At 37.2% G+C, this 17989-nt stretch overlaps 1 protein-coding gene across 3 annotated transcripts in view; it reads left to right on the top strand.

Moving 5' to 3' along the window:
* Positions 1–14104, top strand: part of PRKG2 (protein kinase cGMP-dependent 2) — a 126921-nt gene extending 112817 nt beyond the window's left edge. For all 3 annotated transcript variants that reach the window (XM_019025079.4, XM_019025078.3, XM_031010232.3), the window contains exons 18-19: positions 9138–9204; positions 11793–14104. In XM_019025079.4, the coding sequence (XP_018880624.1) occupies positions 9138–9204; positions 11793–11888 (163 nt within the window). In that variant the 3' untranslated portion in view covers positions 11889–14104. The remainder of the gene's footprint in view (positions 1–9137; positions 9205–11792) is intronic.
* The last annotated feature ends 3885 nt before the right edge of the window (positions 14105–17989 follow it).

The following is a 17989-nucleotide window of genomic DNA, read 5'->3' as shown; positions in this document are numbered from 1 at the left end:
CCCACCCCACAACAGGCCCCGGTGTGTGATGTTCCCATTCCTGTGTCCATGTGTTCTCATTGTTCAATTCCCACCTATGAGTGAGAACATGCAGTATTTGGTTTTTTGTCCTTGCAATAGTTTGCTGAGAATGATGGTTTCCAGCTTCATCCATATCCCTACAAAGGATATGAACTCATCATTTTTTATGGCTGCATAGTGTTCCATGGTATATATGTGCCACATTTTCTTAATCCAGTCTATCATGGTTGGACATTTGAGTTGGTTCCATGTCTTTGCTATTGTGAATAGTGCCGCAGTAAACATACGTGTGCTTGTGTTTTTATAGCAGCATGATTTATAATCCTTTGGGTATACACCCAGTAATGGGATGGCTGGGTCAAATGGTATTTCTAGTTCTAGATCCCTGAGGAATCGCCACACTGACTTCCACAATGGTTGAACTAGTTTACAGTCCCACCAACAGTGTAAAAGTGTTCCTATTTCTCCACATCCTCTCCAGCACCTGTTGTTTCTTGACTTTTTAATGATCACCATTCTAACTGGTGTGAGATGGTATCTCATTGTGGCTTTGATTTGCATTTCTCTGATGGCCAGTGATGACGAGCATTTTTTCCTGTGTCTTTTGGCTGCATAAATGTCTTCTTTTGAGAAGTGTCTGTTCATATCCTTCGCCCACTTGTTGATGGGGTTGTTTTTTTTTTTCTTGTAAATTTGTTTGAGTTCATTGTAGATTCTGGATATTAGCCCTTTGTCAGATGAGTAGATTGCAGAAATTTTCTCCCATTCTGTAGGTTGCCTGTTCACTCTGATGGTAGTTTCTTTTGCTGTGCAGAAGCTCTTTAGTTTAATGAGATCCCATTTGTCAATTTTGGCTTTTGTTGCCATTGCTTTTGGTGTTTTGGATATGAAGTCCTTGCCCACGCCTATGTCCTGAATGGTATTGCCTAAGTTTTCTTCTAGGGTTTTTATGGTTTTAGGTCTAACATGTAAGTCTTTCATCCATCTTGAATTAATTTTTGTATAAGGTGTAAGGAAGGGATCCAGTTTCAGCTTTCTACATATGGCTAGCCAGTTTTCCTGGCACCATTTATTAAATAGAGAATTGTTTCCCCATTTCTTGTTTTTGTCAGGTTTGTTCAAAGATCAGATGGTTGTAGATGTGTGGCATTATTTCTGAGGGTTCTGTTCTGTTCCATTGGTCTATATCTCTGTTTTGGTACCAGTACCATGCTGTTTTGGTTACTGTAGCCTTGTAGTATAGTTTGAAGTCAGGTAGCGTGATGCCTCCAACTTTGTTCTTTTGGCTTAGGATTGACTTGGCGATGTGGGCTCTTTTTTGGTTCCATATGAAGTTTAAAGTAGTTTTTTCCAATTCTGTGAAGAAAGTCATTGGTAGCTTGATGGGGATGGCATTGAATCTATAAATTGCCTTGGGCAGTATGGCCATTTTCACGATATTGATTCTTCCTACCCATGAGCATGGAATGTTCTTCCATTTGTTTGTATCCTCTTTGATTTCCTTGAGCAGTGGTTTGTAGTTCTCCTTGAAGAGGTTCTTCACATGCCTTGTAAGTTGGATTCCTGGGTATTTTATTCTCTTTGAAGCAATTGTGAATGGGAGTTCACTCATGATTTGGCTCTCTGTTTGTCTGTTATTGGTATATAAGAATGCTTGTGATTTTTGCACATTGATTTTGTATCCTGAGACTTTGCTGAAGTTGCCTATCAGCTTAAGGAGATTTTGGGCTGAGACAGTGGGGTTTTCTAGATACACAGTCATGTCATCTGCAAAAAGGGACAATTTGACTTCCTCTTTTCCTAATTGAATACCCTTTATTTCCTTCTCCTGCCTAATTGCCCTGGCCAGAACTTCCAACACTATGTTGAATAGGAGTGGTGAGAGAGGGCATCCGTGTCTTGTGCCAGTTTTCAAAGGGAGTGCTTCAAGTTTTTACCCATTCGGTATGATATTGGCTGTGGGTTTGTCATAGATAGCTCTTATTATTTTGAGATACATCCCATCAATACCTCATTTATTGAGAGTTTTTAGCATGAAGCGTTGAATTTTGTCAAAGGCCTTTTCTGCATCTATTGAGATAATCAAGTGGTTTTTGTCCTTGGTTCTGTTTATATGCTGTATTATGTTTATTGATTTGCATATATTGAACCAGCCTTGCATCCCAGGGATGAAGCCCACTTGATCATGGTGGATAAGCTTTTTGATGTGCTGCTGGATTTGGTTTGCCAGTATTTTATTGAGGATTTTTGCATCAATGTTCATCAAGGATATTGGTCTAAAATTCTCTTTTTTTTAGTTGTGACTCTGCCAAGCTTTGGTATTTTAAAACAATACAGTTGTATCTATCTGTCCATTCTATATTAAATAATCTTTCCCAGAAATAGCTACAGAGCTCTGCTATCTTGTGTCTAAGAGCTAATTTAAAACTAGGCACCAGTCATGTCTCCCAACACCTATCTCAAAAGAAGGCTGATATACTTGTAAGGTACAACGGTATCTTTCCCGATAGGAAGAGGAAACATTTGTTTCAGGTTCAGACATACCTTGTTTTATCCCACTTTGCTTTACTTACTGCACCTTGCAGATATTTTATTTTTTACCAATTGAAGGTTTGTGATAACCGTGCATCAAGCAAGTCTATCAGGGCCATTTTTCCAACAACATTTGCTCACTTTGTGTGTCTGTGTTACATTTTGGTAATTCTTACAATATTTTACACTTTTCATTTTTATATCTATTATAGTGATCTGTGATCATTGATCTTTGATGTTAGTATTGTAATTTTGATGGCGCCACAAACCGCAGCCATATAAGATGCCAGACTTCATCGATATATGTTGTGTGTTCTGATGACTTTATCGATGGCCCATTTTCCCATCTCTCCCACTACTCAGACCTCCCTATTTCCTGAGACACAACAGTATTGAAATCAGGCCAATTAATAACCCTACAATGGCCTCTAAGTATTGAAGTAAAAGAAACAGTCTCATGTCTCTCACTTTAAATAAAAAGCTAGAAATTATTAAGCTCAGTGAAGAAGGCATATCAAAAGCTGAGATAGACTGAAAGCTAGGCCTCCTGTGCCAATTAGTCAAGTTTTGAATCCAAAGGAAAGTTTCTTGAAGGAAATTAAAGGTGTTACTCCAGTGAACACACATGTATTAGTCAGGGTTCTATAGAGGTATAGAACTAATGGAATAGATATATAAAAGGGAGTTTATTAAGTATTAACTCACGCGATCACAAGGTCCCACAATAGGCTGCAGGCTGAGGAGCAAGGAGAGCAGTCTGAGTTCCAAAACTGAAGAACTTTGAGTCCGATGTTCGAGGGCAAGAAGCATCCAGTACAGGAGAAAGATGTAGACTGGGAGGCTAGGCCAGTCTCTCTTTTCACACTTTTCTGCCTGCTTATATTCTAGCCGCACTGGCAGCTAATTAGGTTATGCCCACCGAGATTACGGGTGGGTCTGCCTTTCCCAGCCCACTAACACAAATGTTAATCTCTTTTGGCAACACCTTCACAAACACACCCAGGATCAATACTTCAATCCAATCAACTTGCCTCTCATTATTAACCATCACAATGCACATGGTAAGAAAGCAAAAATGGCTTATTGCTGATAGGGAACAAATTTTAGTAGTCTTTACAGAGATCAAACCAGACACAACATTTCTTTAACCCAAAGTCTAATCCAGAGCAAAATTCTAACCCTAGTCAACTCTATGAAGGCTGAGAGAGGTGAGGTAGCTGAAGAAGAAAAGTCAGAAGCTATCAGAAATTGGTTCATGAAGTTTAAGAAAAAAAGCCATCTCCATAACTTAAAAGGGCAAGGTGAAGAAGCAAGTGCTGATATAGAAGCTCCAGCAAGTTATCCAGAAGATTCAGCTAAGATCATTGATGAAAGTGTCTACATAAACAACAGATTTTCAATGAAGAATAAATTGCCTTACATTGAAAGAAGATACTGTCTAGGATTTTCCTAGCTAGAGAGGAGAAGCTAATATCTAGCTTCAAAGCTGCAAAGAACAGATTAACTCTCTTATTAGAAATACAGCTGGTGACTTGAAGTCAATGCTCATTTGCCATTCTAAAAATCCTAAGGCCCTTAAGAATGATGCTAAATCTACTCTGCCTGTGCTTTATAAATTGAACAAAGCCTGAATGACACCATATCTGTTTACAGAATGGTTTACTGAATATTTTAAGCCTACTCTTGAGACCTACTGCTCAGAATAAAATATTTCTTTCAAATATTACTGTTCATTGACAATACACCTAGTTACCAAAGAGCTCTGATGGAAATGTACAAGGAGATTAATATATTTTCATGGCTGTTAACATCCATTCTGCAGCCCAGGAACCAAGGAGTATTTATTTTTAATTTTAATGTTTTTGAGGGTCTCATTCTGTTACCCAGGATGGAGTACAGTGGCACAAACATGGCTCACTGCAGCCTAAACCTCAAGGAATAATTTTGACGAATTTAAAGTCTTGTTATTGAGAAATACATTTTGTAAGGCTGCAGCTGCCATAGTGATTCCTTTGATGGCTCTGGGCAAAGTGAGTTGAAAACCTTCTGTAAAGAATTCACCATTCTAAATGCCATTATAAACATTTGTGATTTATCAGAGGAGGCTAAAATAGCAACATCAATAGGAGTCTGGAAAAAGTTGATCCTAACCCTCATAAATGGCTTTGGGAAGTTGAAGACTTAATTGGAGAAAGTAAATGCAGATGTGCTAGAAATATCAATAGAACTAGAATTTGAATTGAAGCCTGAACATACAACTGAATGTTGCAATCTAATGATGAAACTTGAACAGATGAGGAGTTGCTTCTTATGGATGAGCAAAGAAAGTGGTTTCTTGAAATCCAATCTATTTCTGGCAAAAATGCTGTGAACATTGTTGAAATAACAACAAAGGATTTAAATATTACATAAACTTACTTAGTTGATAATGTAGTAGCAGGGTTTGAAAGAATTGACCTCAATTTATTTATTTATTTGATTATTTACTTATTTTATTTATTTATTTTAGAGTCTCACTGTCACCCAGGCTGGAGTGCAGTGGTATGATTAGGGCTTACTGCAGCCTTGAATTCCTGGGCTCAAGTGATCTTCCTGCCTTAGCCTCCTTAGTAGCTGGAACTATGGATGCATGCCACCATGTCTGGATAATTTTTTAACTTTTTTTTTGTAGAGATGGGTGTCTTGCCATGTTACCCAAACTCCTGGCCTCAAGAGATCCTCCCACATTAGCCTCCCAAAGTGCTAGGATTGTAGGCATGAGCCACTATGCCCAGCCTAACCTCAGTTTTAAAAGAAGTTCTACTCTGCATAAAATGCTATCAAACAGTATCACATACTGTACAGAACTTTTATGAAATGAAAAGTTAATCAATACAGCAAACTTTATCATTGTCTTATTTTAAGAAATTACCACAGCCACTCCAACCTTCAGCGACCCCTACCCTTGTCAGTCAGCAGCCATCAACACCAAGGCATGACCTTCCACCTTTTTGACCATAGCAAAAAGACTATGATTCATTGAAGGCTCAGATGATTGTTAGCATTTTTAGCAATAAAGTATTTTAAAATTATGTACATTTCTAGACATAATGCGGTTGTACACTTAATACACTGCAGTTTAGTTTAAACATAACTTTTATATGCACTGGGAACTCCAAAATTTGTGTGACTTGCCTTATTACAGTGGTTTGGATCTGAACCTTCAATATCTCCAAGGTATGCCTGTATTTTAACATTGTTTTTGATATTTCTAGTCTCTGAAATTACTTTCAAGAATAGACTCTATGAGTCTTCTGAAATGAAGAAGCAGTTTATGTGCTGTTGCTGCTAATATTTCTCTGGTGAATATTTTTTACACACCACTGCATGCTGGCGCTTGCATTACTTAAAATGTGGTTAGTGTCAAAAGGCCATGTGTTAAGTGAATAGCCATGCATGTTAAGTAAGTACTGTGATAAGTCAGATTGTAACAAGTACTCTGTAAGCAACACATGGGCTGTTTGATTCAGTAGAGTGATGGTAATGATTTTTATTAATATTTATGAGGCACCTCGGGGTAGAGAGCATTGTAAAATATGTTAAAAGGAATTGTTGCCGTATTTGGTGACAAAAGAAAAGAATCCATAGAACTGTGTACCTAGAAATCCCTAAAAGTGGAGGCTCAGTCTATGCAAAAAAGCAATGGGTAGAACAAAGAAAGGACTTCTGTGGTTTTACAGCAAGGGCAGAGGAGGGATATAAAACAGCTGGGTTGCTGTCTGACTCTCACTTTTTGACTGGAGTTTCAGCAGCTTATGGCAAAATGATATTTTGGTTTAGAATAGCATCTGAAATGGAATGCACTAGAGTCTGCTCTCTGTTTTTCGTTCCTTTTCTATTGCTAAGCTTAGACTTGTAATAGGAAATCCAGTCAAGCACTAAACCAAACCCAAGTCTGGGGATGAGAAGAGAGTGAGAAAGGTGGAAGAGCCTAACTTCTGGTATGGCCAACAGGCAGAGCAGTGTGACAGCCTTCTGAAAGTCTCCGTGCTTTTAATCACAGGGACGCATCACCATCCCATTCTGGCCCCTGTGGTCTTTCTTTATCTCTAAAGCAGCCAGAAGTATCTTTTGAAAAGTAGCTTGTGTCATTTACCTAGAGCTTTCTGATTCTTTCACTACACGTAGAAATCTTGATTCCTTACTGTGCCTGCAAAGCTGTACGTGATCTAGCCTCTGGCTCTTTCTCAGACATCATTTTTTTTTCTAGTTTCCTCTGCATTCACTACACTTCAGCTCATTCCTTCCATCTGGAAGGGCTTTGCCACAGATCCTCCCATGGTTCCCCCTTCTCTTCATTCTGGCTCTTTCAAATATCACTTTTTCAAATACTTCCCTAGCTATAAGCAGCCCCTCCCAACCTGTTCCTATTCCCGACATCATCTACCACTTTATTCTCTTTTATCTTCCTTGTACTTACTACTGTCTGAAATTAATTTAATAATTTATATTGTTTACTTGACTTTTTTCTGTCACCTCCCAGCAAAACAAAAACATCTTAAAACCTTCCACAAGTCTTTAAGCTGTGTAGCTTCTCTACTCAGTATATTCTTAGAATTAAAAAACAAACAAACAAACAAATTTCTAAAGTTTGGCATCAGATTTTCTTAGTCCCTTCTAAAGTAAAACTTTTTTTTTCTTAGAGAACTAGTCACTTTAATTTTGTATTTAAAAACAATACAGTTGTATGTATCTGTCCATTCTATATTAAATAATCTTTCCCAAAAATAGCTACAGAGCTCTGGTATCTTGTATGTAAGAGCTAATTTAAAACTAGGCACCAGTCATGTCTCCCAACACCTACCTTAAAAGAAGGCTGATATACTTGTAGGGTACAACTAAATCTTTCCTGACAGGAAGAGGAAACATTTGTTTCAGTTACAGGCATACCTTATTTGATCGCACTTTGCTTTACTTACTGCACCTTGCAGATATTTTATCTTTTACAAATTGAAGGTTTGTGATAACCCTGCATCAAGCAAGTCTATCAGGGCCATTTTTTGATGCCTGAGACCAAGCTGACTTTCCATAAATATTGGTTGGCTGGCTGAGCTGACCTCAGTGTGCCAGTAGAAAAGATCAGTGGCTATAGAACAGCATGATTTCGTGTTCTTATTATAAGATCCTGAGAGACAGAGTAGATTGTTTCTATTCAAGAGAAATGAGGCCTCCTGACTCCTGGTGTTATATTTCTAGACCATCAAGCTTGAAATATATACTTGAAATATATGAAGATCAGATCAGCCCTTTTAGATTAATGATGCGTAAGCAATGATGAAAGAACTTCCGTTTAATCCCATATTTTCACAGATTACTGTAAAATACTTTTTCTGCTTAAGTGTGTTTCTTTGCAGAGTCATTCAATCACTCAACAAAAATTTATTGAGCCCCTGTCCCATATCAAGCACTACTCCAAGTGCTGGGGCACAGAGAAAAGGAAATAGATAAAAATCTCTGCCCTCATGGAGCTTGCTTTCTAGTGGGGAGATAGAAAGTAAACATGATAACTAAGTCAAGTAGTATGTTAGATAGCTATAGATGCTAAGGGGGTAAGTTAAAGTAGGGAAGGAGGATAAGAAGCTTGTGTGTGTGTGTGTGTGTGTGTGTGTGTGTGTGTGTGTGTGTGTGTGTGTTGGTGGGGGAGAGTTTCAATTTTAGATTGGATGGCCAAGGAAGATCTCACTGAGATGAACTTTGAGAAAAGACATGAAGGTGTTGAGAGAATAAGACATGGAAATCTAGAGAAAGAACGATCCAGCCTTGAGTACAAAGGCCTTAAAGTGGGAACAACCCTAGTTGGTTAGGAGAATAGTGAGAGGATAAATGAGTTAAGGGAGAAAGAAAGAGAAAGGTAATACAGTGGTAAGGTAATGGAAGGATTGTGGCAGAAACAATGATTTTATAAAGCCTTATAGGTTACAGCAAAGACATGGAACAGACTTTGCCTTTTACACTGAGTAAGATGGAAAAGGTGGGGAAGTACTGAACCGAGGCATGTTGTGACCTGACTTATGCTATAAACGACCAATCTTGCTGCTAAGTTGTCTCCAGCACAAAAGTAGGGCTGGTTCCTTGCTAGTAGAGTGAAGGTATTGAAGACTGGCCAGATACTGAATATAGATAGAATGTGAAGCTAGCACTGACAGGATTTGCTCATGGACTCAGATAGGATATAAGACAAAGAACAACTACAAGAGCTTTGGTTTGAGCAACTGGAAGAACTGAGATGAGGTTGGTGGAGAACATTTTAAGCTTCTGTTCGGACATGATACATGCCAGATGCCTATTAGACATCTAATTGTGAGAAGATGAATAAGAATTGTAGACCTTAGCCTGTAAGCTGATGGAGGGGTCTTGGTTGGAAATAGAAATTTGGGAATAATTAGCGTATAAGTGCTATTTAAAGCCATGGCAGATAACTTGACATGCTAATAGTTTATCATCCAAGTAATATTCCTTTTTGTCCTCTCTTCCTTCCTTCCTTCCTTCCTTCCTTCCTTCCTTCCTTCCTTCCTTCCTTCCTTCCTTCCTTTCTTATTTCTCAGGTGGTTAAATGGTTTTAACTGGGAGGGACTGAAAGCACGGAGCCTTCCATCACCTTTGCAAAGAGAGGTATTGTATTTATTATATTACTTTTTTATTTTTTTCCCAGGGATTTGTTTTTGTACACAGATTTTAGATGTGTGTGTATGTATATGCCCATAACAGATTTTGGGTGTTTTTTTTAAAAGCAGTTTTTATTTTAAATTAAGTGAGTTTGTCTTAGTAATTGTGATTATAGGGACTAAATAGTACTGCCTAGTTGATGGATATTAACTTACCTGTCAAGAACCAAACACATGTCAGTGCCACTTAAGTCCCAAAGTAGTCAGTGTTGTTCAGGCTGACAAATGACTGTATAAATTTGATGTGAACAATGTATGTAACTTAAGATTTTCTAATAGCCATTTTAAAAAGGTGAAAAAAACAGGTGAAAATAATTTTAATTATCATAATACCTCCAAAATATTATTTCAATATGTAATCAATATAAAATATTAGTGAGATAGCTTATGTTTATTTTTCCATACTAAATTTTCTAAATCCCAAGTGAATTTTACTGTTACAGCACATCTCAGTTCAGAAGAGCAACATTTCAAGTGCTCAGTCACTTCGTGTTGCTAATGGTTTTGTTATTGGATAGTGCAGCTCTAGAGGCAGCAGAACTTCAGCTAACATGGGAGGAAGAATGACTCAGGAATGATCTAGGTCAACATACTACTAAGTTTATGTTAGTGTTTTTTCCAAAAGATTGCAAAGATCTATATTTCCTCTTATACATTGGTAGATTGCTATCTGACTTTTTTTCATCAAAGTGTAGTTGTGGAGAATATGATTTCCAGTATGTTGTAAATATTGACATTTTAAAATAAAACACTAGGACAGGCATGGTGGCTCACGCCTGTAATCCTAGCACTTTGGGAGGCCGAGGTGGGCAGATCACGAGGTCAGGAGATCGAGACCATCCTGGCTAACATGGTGAAACCCTGTCTCTACTAAAAATTAAAAAAAATTAGCCAGGCATGGTGGCGGGCGCCTGTCGTCCCAGCTACTCAGGAGGCTGAGGCAGGAGAATGGCGTGAACTCAGGAGGTGGAGCTTGCAGTGAGCCGAGATCACGCCACTGCACTCCAGCCTGGATGACAGAGCAAGACTCCGTCTCAAAAAAAAATAATAATAAAAAAAATAAAACACTACTGTTACTTCATTCCTTTAAACATGTCTACTATAATCTAAATACCATTGAGATTTAATACCTATCTGCCACTTACAAAGTTTGGGCAGAAATATTGTATCACTCCTTTTCATCATATCATCATATTTTCATTCTATGTTCCCTATAAGATTTCATCCTAATGTAAAATGCTTCTATGCTTGACAATCTTTCTTGATCATTCTTTAAATGCCTTTGAATTTTAGATTTAAAATTTGTGATAACACCAATATTTCTTCTGAATTCTGTTATAATTACATTTTTATGGCATGCAGTGTCAAATGGCATAAATATATTTTGAATGTCTAAAGGTAATTATTAAATAAACATTTTTTGAGAAGAAATTATTTCATGTACCTATGGTTAGATATTATTTATTAGAAGAATGGGATCAGATTCAGCATCAATTCTATTCCTTTTTAAAATTATTGTTATGCAGATACAAGTTCTAAGAGTTGTGTTCTCACATATGTAAGTGGGAATGGAGGGTTTTATTACAGCGATGTCACTTTGAGCTCCTTCTGAATGATCTCTAGCTCTATTCCTCCACCACATTATGATCTATCATAAATAATATTTTTAATGATTTTTCAGCTGATCATTCAGTTAGGCATTACTTACATTTGTTTGAAAGCAGAGTTAGAAATCATTTTATTTGTGAAATAATTTAATACCAGCATAATTTCACTCTCTCAACAGGGTCACTAATATTTTGAATTGTTCCTTTTTTGGCATTCTGAATACTTTATATGGATCAATTAACCATAAAAATTTCAGGATTGGTGAGAAACTTATATAATGGAAGAAGAACGCTAGCAGATTTTGATTTTAAAAGAGTTTTCAATTAAAAAAACAAATAGACATCATTTCTGTCACTTTTTTTTTTTTTTTTTGAGACAAAGTCTCACTCTGTTACCCAGGCTGGAGTGCAGTGGTGTGATCTCAGCTCACTGCAACCTTCACCTCTCAGGTTCAAGTGATTCTCCTGCCTCAGCCTCCAAAGTAGATGGGATCGCAGGTGTGTGCCACCATGCCAAACTAATTTTTGTATTTTTAGTAGAGATGGCGTTTCACCACATTGGCCAGGCTGGTCTCGAACTCCTGACTTCAGGTGATCTGCCTGTCTCGGCCTCCCAAAGTGCTGGGATTACAGGCGTGAGCCACAGCGCCTGGCCTATTTCTGAACTTTTTCTTTAGGAAAACTCCTCATGCCAGGTAGTTACTATTGAATGTTATCTGGTGACTAAATCTATTTGGTTGTAAAGAGAAGATCTCATGAGGCTGAGACTAGGACTCAAGAATGATAATTGGTCATTTTTTTCTTGTATGTAACTTCCAAGTGGCTGCAGTACGAAATCAGTGTTCTGAAATAAAAAAACATTACCCATATGTGATAGCATGCTTGGTCAACATTATTCTTCCTTTTGTTTTAATTATTTCTATATTAGCTCAAGGGACCCATAGATCACAGCTACTTTGACAAATATCCTCCTGAAAAGGGAATGCCTCCAGATGAACTATCAGGCTGGGATAAAGACTTCTGACAGAAGAAAAGTTGATTACTGCCTGTACACTACAGAAGTGGACCTCAAGGATCAATAATCCAACACATTATTTTCTTTTCAGAGTATTATAATATCTTTGGAAGACCATTAGGGAAAAGAAATTCCTGCACAATGGGAAGAGGAGAATGGTATGGATGTGGTTCTGAGTTATAGTGTCTCATTTAGATGCTGTGAATTATTGATGTATTACATTATTTGCTTTTCTCAACTGCTAGAGGCTACCCCATTTTCCTTTCCACAATCAGAGCCATTTCTGTTAAAGTGGCAGTTTTTTCTGCAATCTATTGTTCCATTCCAATCATATCCTTCTCGTTTGAGTACTACTAACGTTTAAAAAGGGTCTTGCCCTTGAATAACTAAGTCATACGAATAGAAAGAAAAACAACGGTGAATTTTGGAGAGCTCCCCAGCTCTCAGCAACTTCATATAAGCATGATGGTATCTTAAAATGGTGGTTTGCAGAAACCATGGTAGCCAACAGAACCTCCTGACTTTCACCTGCTTTTAACCTGAAAATATATTAATACGCCTCTGACATGAGTCCAGGGAGAGGCAAGATTGAGCAACAGTCAGTGGCACCTTTTCCTAAAGTAACTGAATCAATCAATCCAGTCAGGTAATTATTTTCTATTGGGGAACTTAGAAAAAAAAGTAAAGCAAGAAATATTTTCTCTCCTTTATGATCAGTGATACCTTAGAGACTTTTCAATAGTCCTTGTTAAAGATAGTTACAATGTGTGGTTAAATGATGCTAAAATATTTTCACAGCCAGAGTAGAAAACGTGCTGGAACAAAATTGCGAAGGCTTTTGCCTCCCAGTAAATAGAAAGGAAAATATATTCTAGTAGGTAAGACTGCTAACTCTTTGAAAATCTGAGGTATTTTGAAAAATTCTGTGATTGTTGCTATTAATAAACCAAAATTGTATAGAATCATAGTTAATTTTTAATATAAATCCCATTGACAAATGTTGATGCACTGTAGTCACTGCTGAGTTAATAGCTCTTTTTAAAGACATCTGAGTCATGGACGTGTTTATAAATTTAGATTGTTAAGACAGGCAAGCCACCGGAAAAGTGATAGGATTTCAGAAGTAAAAGGGACAACAGCATCCCTCCTATCCCTTCCTTGCAATCTCCCAAATAATAAGTAGGATAGTTTCAATAGCATGGGACCTAGTACCTAAGAACTTTACTGGTGAATGGTTGTATGTATTGACCATGATCATTCCCTTACCCTCCTTCCAAAATGAATGAGAAGCAGAGACTTTTCTGCATTTTTTAAATCTAGCGGAGTAAAAATACTGTATAAGTTCCGGGATTATTCAAGCTTCTGGTTATATTTTCATATGTTAATGTTCTATGTCAAAAGGAACCTCTACCCAGTCCCCACTCATAATTTCATCATCCAGAAAAAAGCCAGCTATATGCTTCCTTAACGAGTTAAGCTAGATAAGTGAAGCCCAATCCAGAAAGGTGCATCCTTAACAAATTAGATTTCCACATTTATAATCCTTTTGCTGAACCAAAGAGTTTTTGTTTCCTGGAGCTGTATTTTTAAAGATTATGTATTGTACATAGAATAATCATTTTTAATAGGATTGACATAACCTGCTTAAAGAATTTCTAAGAGTTTTTAAAGATTTTTATTTGAATTTGGTTTGTTTGTACTGTATGTTTTTCCATGTATATATTTTTAAATTTCCAACCTATAAAGATAGAAAATTTATGTATTGGGTGGATATTAGAACTGTACAGTTATAACAGGAATGATATTCTCAAAGCAGATCAATAGTTGTAATTTTTAAAACCCTACATATATAGAAATAACCAAGTTAGAGTACTACAGGTTTATTTTTCCTGTGATTGACCATGTCAATGTGTTATCCTCCCATGTGATTTTTTATTGTTTCCTTAGAGTACTTTAAAAGATGAAGAAATGAGAGACTGAACCATTGAATAATCCCAACTCCACCATTTCCTAACTGAGTGACTCTGGGAAAGTGATTTAGCTTTTTTGAGTACTAGCTTTCTCATTCATAGAAAAAGGCAGAGTAAAGTAATATTTACTTAGAGGCTTGTTTCAGGGATTAAGTTATGTAGAGAGTCTTTTGCCCGGTATCTGTGAAATAACCATTGCTGCATAGACGGGAGCTACTGTTACTGTCTCTATTAAAATTAAAGGGGCCTTAATAACCATTTAGTCCTGAATCTTATGTATCATTGGTATCTGTATGCAGAATTGTACTTATCAAATCCAGCATCTGTCTTTTTTTTCTTTTAAATCATGAAGTAAAAATGATTGATCAAAAACTTCGGTGTATGAGATGAAGGGTTAACCCTCACTAAAGTGAAGTGCTTCGTTAAGTTAACCTAAATTTTAATTTTTATGAATTAAAGATACACACATACAGGGAAATATGGAAAATTACCCTCATATATGCATACCCATCATTTTCCTAATCATTAAATCATTCCCAATCTCTCTTGTTAGGATGTAAACTTAATTTTTCATCCTTGAGCTTCTTCCAAGTGGGACCAACTTTTCATAATTATAGGTTCTTAATGCCTTCTTTAAATATAAACACATCTGAAGAAAAGACAGTGTAGTAGTGAAAAGTAAGAGATTTAGAGAAGAAGAAGAAGAAAAAAAACCTGGGCTTGAATTCCAGCTCTGCCCAGATTTGTATAACCTTGAACATTAAACCTCAGCTTTACTCTTCTGGAACTTGGAGATATACATTTAAAGCTTTGAAATCTTGCGCCAGAATATTATTACTAGTAGGTCATTCATAATAAACATTTGAAAATAAGTATATATCTATATTTCTTTGGGCACAATAACAAATCCTTGTTCTTTATTGCTAGGCATTGTACTAGGAGTATTTATATCTATTAAGTCATTCACACAAGACACTAAAATAATTATAAATACACAGATAGTTGACTTTATTCAAATTTTTTTTATTTATTGGCTTTAAGTATGCATTTTTTTTACAAAGAGATGCTCATTTTATTTTATTTTTAAATTACCTGAGGGTTCCAATATGATGATGATGATGATTATTATTATTATTATTATTTTATATCTTTCTCTTGTTTAAAAATTCTACATTCAGGGCACACATGCATGTTTGTTACTTGGGTATATTGCATAATGGTGGTGATTTGGTTTTCAGCGTACCCATCACCCAAATTTAAATATACATTTTATTCACAATTTAGCTCTGATGGTTTTGCATGGCTTAAGTCCCCATTGTTATAACTGTGTAACAAATTACTCCAAAACTTAGTTGCTTAGAACAACCATTTTGTTACTCTCCTAGATTTCGTGGGTCAGGAATTCAGACAACACATGACAAGGATGGCTTGTCTCTGCACCACAATATCTGGGGAACCAGGTGGAAAGACTCAAAGATTAACGGTGACTCAGTGGCTAGGAGCTAGAATTACCTGAAGCCTTGTTCACTCACATATCTGCTACCTGGCTGGGACTTCTCAAAGACAGGACTTAGGACCAGGTTGCCTACACATACCTTTTCCATAGCTTGGATTCCTCACATAATGGCATCCTTAAACTAGTCAGACTTCTCTTGTGGCAGCATGGGGCTCCTACAGTGATTATTCTAGCTAACAAAGCAGAAGCTATACTATCCTTTATGAATTAGCTTTGGAAGTCAAATAACATCACTTCTCCCACACTCTGCTGGTGGAAACAAAAGCCCACCCGGATTTGAGGGGAGAGAACATAGACTTAACTTCCTAATGAAGAGAATTTCAAAGAATTTGTGAACAAATTTTAAAACTGCCACAATTCACTTTCTGGCCGCACATTACTTATATTACTCCCATATGAAAAACAAATTTATTCCCTCCCAAGAGCCTCCCTAAAAATATTATCAGGCTCTGGCTCATGATCCTGGGTCATGTCATCTAAATCCAATTTAAGTGTAGATGACACTCTTCAGGTGTAATTCCTTCCATACATTATTTTAAGTCTAAAATCCTGTGAAATAAGTAAATAGGTAATCTGCCTGGACAGTCACACATTGAGCAGTAAAAAGCAAAGGGTGACCACACCAGATACTTGGATTAGGAGGAGAGAATGGAAGGCACAAAGCAATAACTAGTCTATGGTAATCCTGAAATTTGGCCAGACACATGTGAGCTTTTCTTGGCTTAGGACTCACTCCTACTCCCTGTGAGTCATTCTTTATAGCTCATGGCGGCACCATTTAGAATCTTGGTTCTGCCTTCTGAGCCATCCTTCCTCTTCCATAAGATATAGCTGATTTTTCAACTGAGTAGGCATCTTAGCCACTTTGATGCCTGTGAAAATTTGATGGTAGAAATGCCTCTTTTCAGCTTGTTTCTGCCTCTTTATTTCAAGCTGATACATTTCTTTTAAAAACTTCATGACTTTTTCATATATGAATTCATAATCCAGTCCATAGACAATAGCCAGTCACAAATCTTTCCTCTAAAGATGCTCTGAGAAAATGCACTTAAGATTCTTAGAAGTTTTACTTTTTATGAGAGAAGTTCTGTACAGCACATGCAAGATGCCTCAAAGGATTGTTTGAAGAGGTGTGGTGGGCACCTTCAAAGATAGCTTCCAGCAATCCCTGCTTGTGGTAGTCATGGCCTTTTATAATCCCTCCTCTCCAGTACTGGCTGAACCTAGTGACTTCCTTCTAACAAACAGAATATAAACAAAGTGAAGGGATGTCACTTCTGAGATTGGGTTACAAGGGGACTCCGCGTATATTCTCCTGAGCCTCTCTCCCTCTCATTTGCTTGCTCTGATGGAAGCCAGCTGCTGCAAATTGAGTAAACGTGGCAAATAACTGAGGGAGGCTCTGGCTAACAGTCAGTGAGAAAATGAGGCCCTCAATCCAGCAACCTATGATGAGCCAACTCCTGTCAACAATCACATGCCTGAACTTAGAGCAGATCCTCCACTGAGTTGAGCCTTTAGATGGAACTGCTGCCTCAGCCAATACTTGGCAGCCTAGTGACAGCCCATGCACCAGAGGACTCAGACAAATGATTCTGGAGTTCCTGGTCCACAGAATGTGTGAGATAATAATTGTTCATTGTTTTAAACTACTAATTTGGGAAGGGAAGATTGACATAAAATGGAGGAAGAAGGATAAAATGGACAGAAGAGAAAAAAGTTGAATCCTTGAGGAAAAAACAAATTTGTAGTGACAAACTGGAACACATGAGGACAAACTGGAACTTGCATCTGTCTTTCCTGGTTGCCAGCCTTGGTCATTTAGGTGACCTACAGGATAAGCTGACACCTTTAAAATATTCCTGCTTTAGGATTTGAAGATGCTGAAGGAACAGTCTAGCTGGAACTGGAAAGACTGTAGGCCTGGCTGCGCTCTATACCAACAAGGTGAGTCAACAGATGAGACAATGTGTATGAGCTGCAGCAGTACTTGGACTTATACTGTCCCCTGGAGTGCAAATATAGCTGCTTCTCATGTCTGCCTTTCAGATCTTATGTAAATTTCTCTTGTGAAAAGGCCTAACTCAGAACCATACTGAAAAGGGAATTCTGGGAAACATATTTCTGGCGTAGCTAAATTGACACAGTACAAAGTCACTCAGTTTTAAAACTAGTAAAACATATTATATATTATTATTATTATGTAATTTATTCAGTTTGATTTAGTAATGAGATTTGCTTTACCTCTTTCTACCCAATAATCTTTGAAATATATTTAGGGCATGGGACACATGACTCAATCAAAATCAGTGATAACAATTTGTCTCAAGTGATTTACAAGCAAGCTATAAACTGAATTAGAGCTGGAGCATTTTCAATTCTGAAAGACATAAAACCAGGATATTTTTGTTTATTTAATTGTTGGTTGCTAAATTAAAAGTGGTACAATGAAAAGTAACATGAAATTTGTTTTGATAAGTATAAACTTCCTCAGTAAGGGAAACACAAATAGACATGCATTTTGGGGGAAGAAGCAGAAGATGATGTGATAATAGAACAAATGGGGCTTACTCTTCAGGCAGATGAAAGCAAGCTAGGAGTCACACTGGAACACAAGCTGATAT

The sequence above is a fragment of the Gorilla gorilla genome, chromosome 3 (assembly GCF_029281585.2).
Source record: "Gorilla gorilla gorilla isolate KB3781 chromosome 3, NHGRI_mGorGor1-v2.1_pri, whole genome shotgun sequence".
Taxonomy (NCBI): domain Eukaryota; kingdom Metazoa; phylum Chordata; class Mammalia; order Primates; family Hominidae; genus Gorilla; species Gorilla gorilla.
Note: the sequence above shows the minus strand (reverse complement) of the source record. Positions and strands in the feature narration are given on the sequence as shown.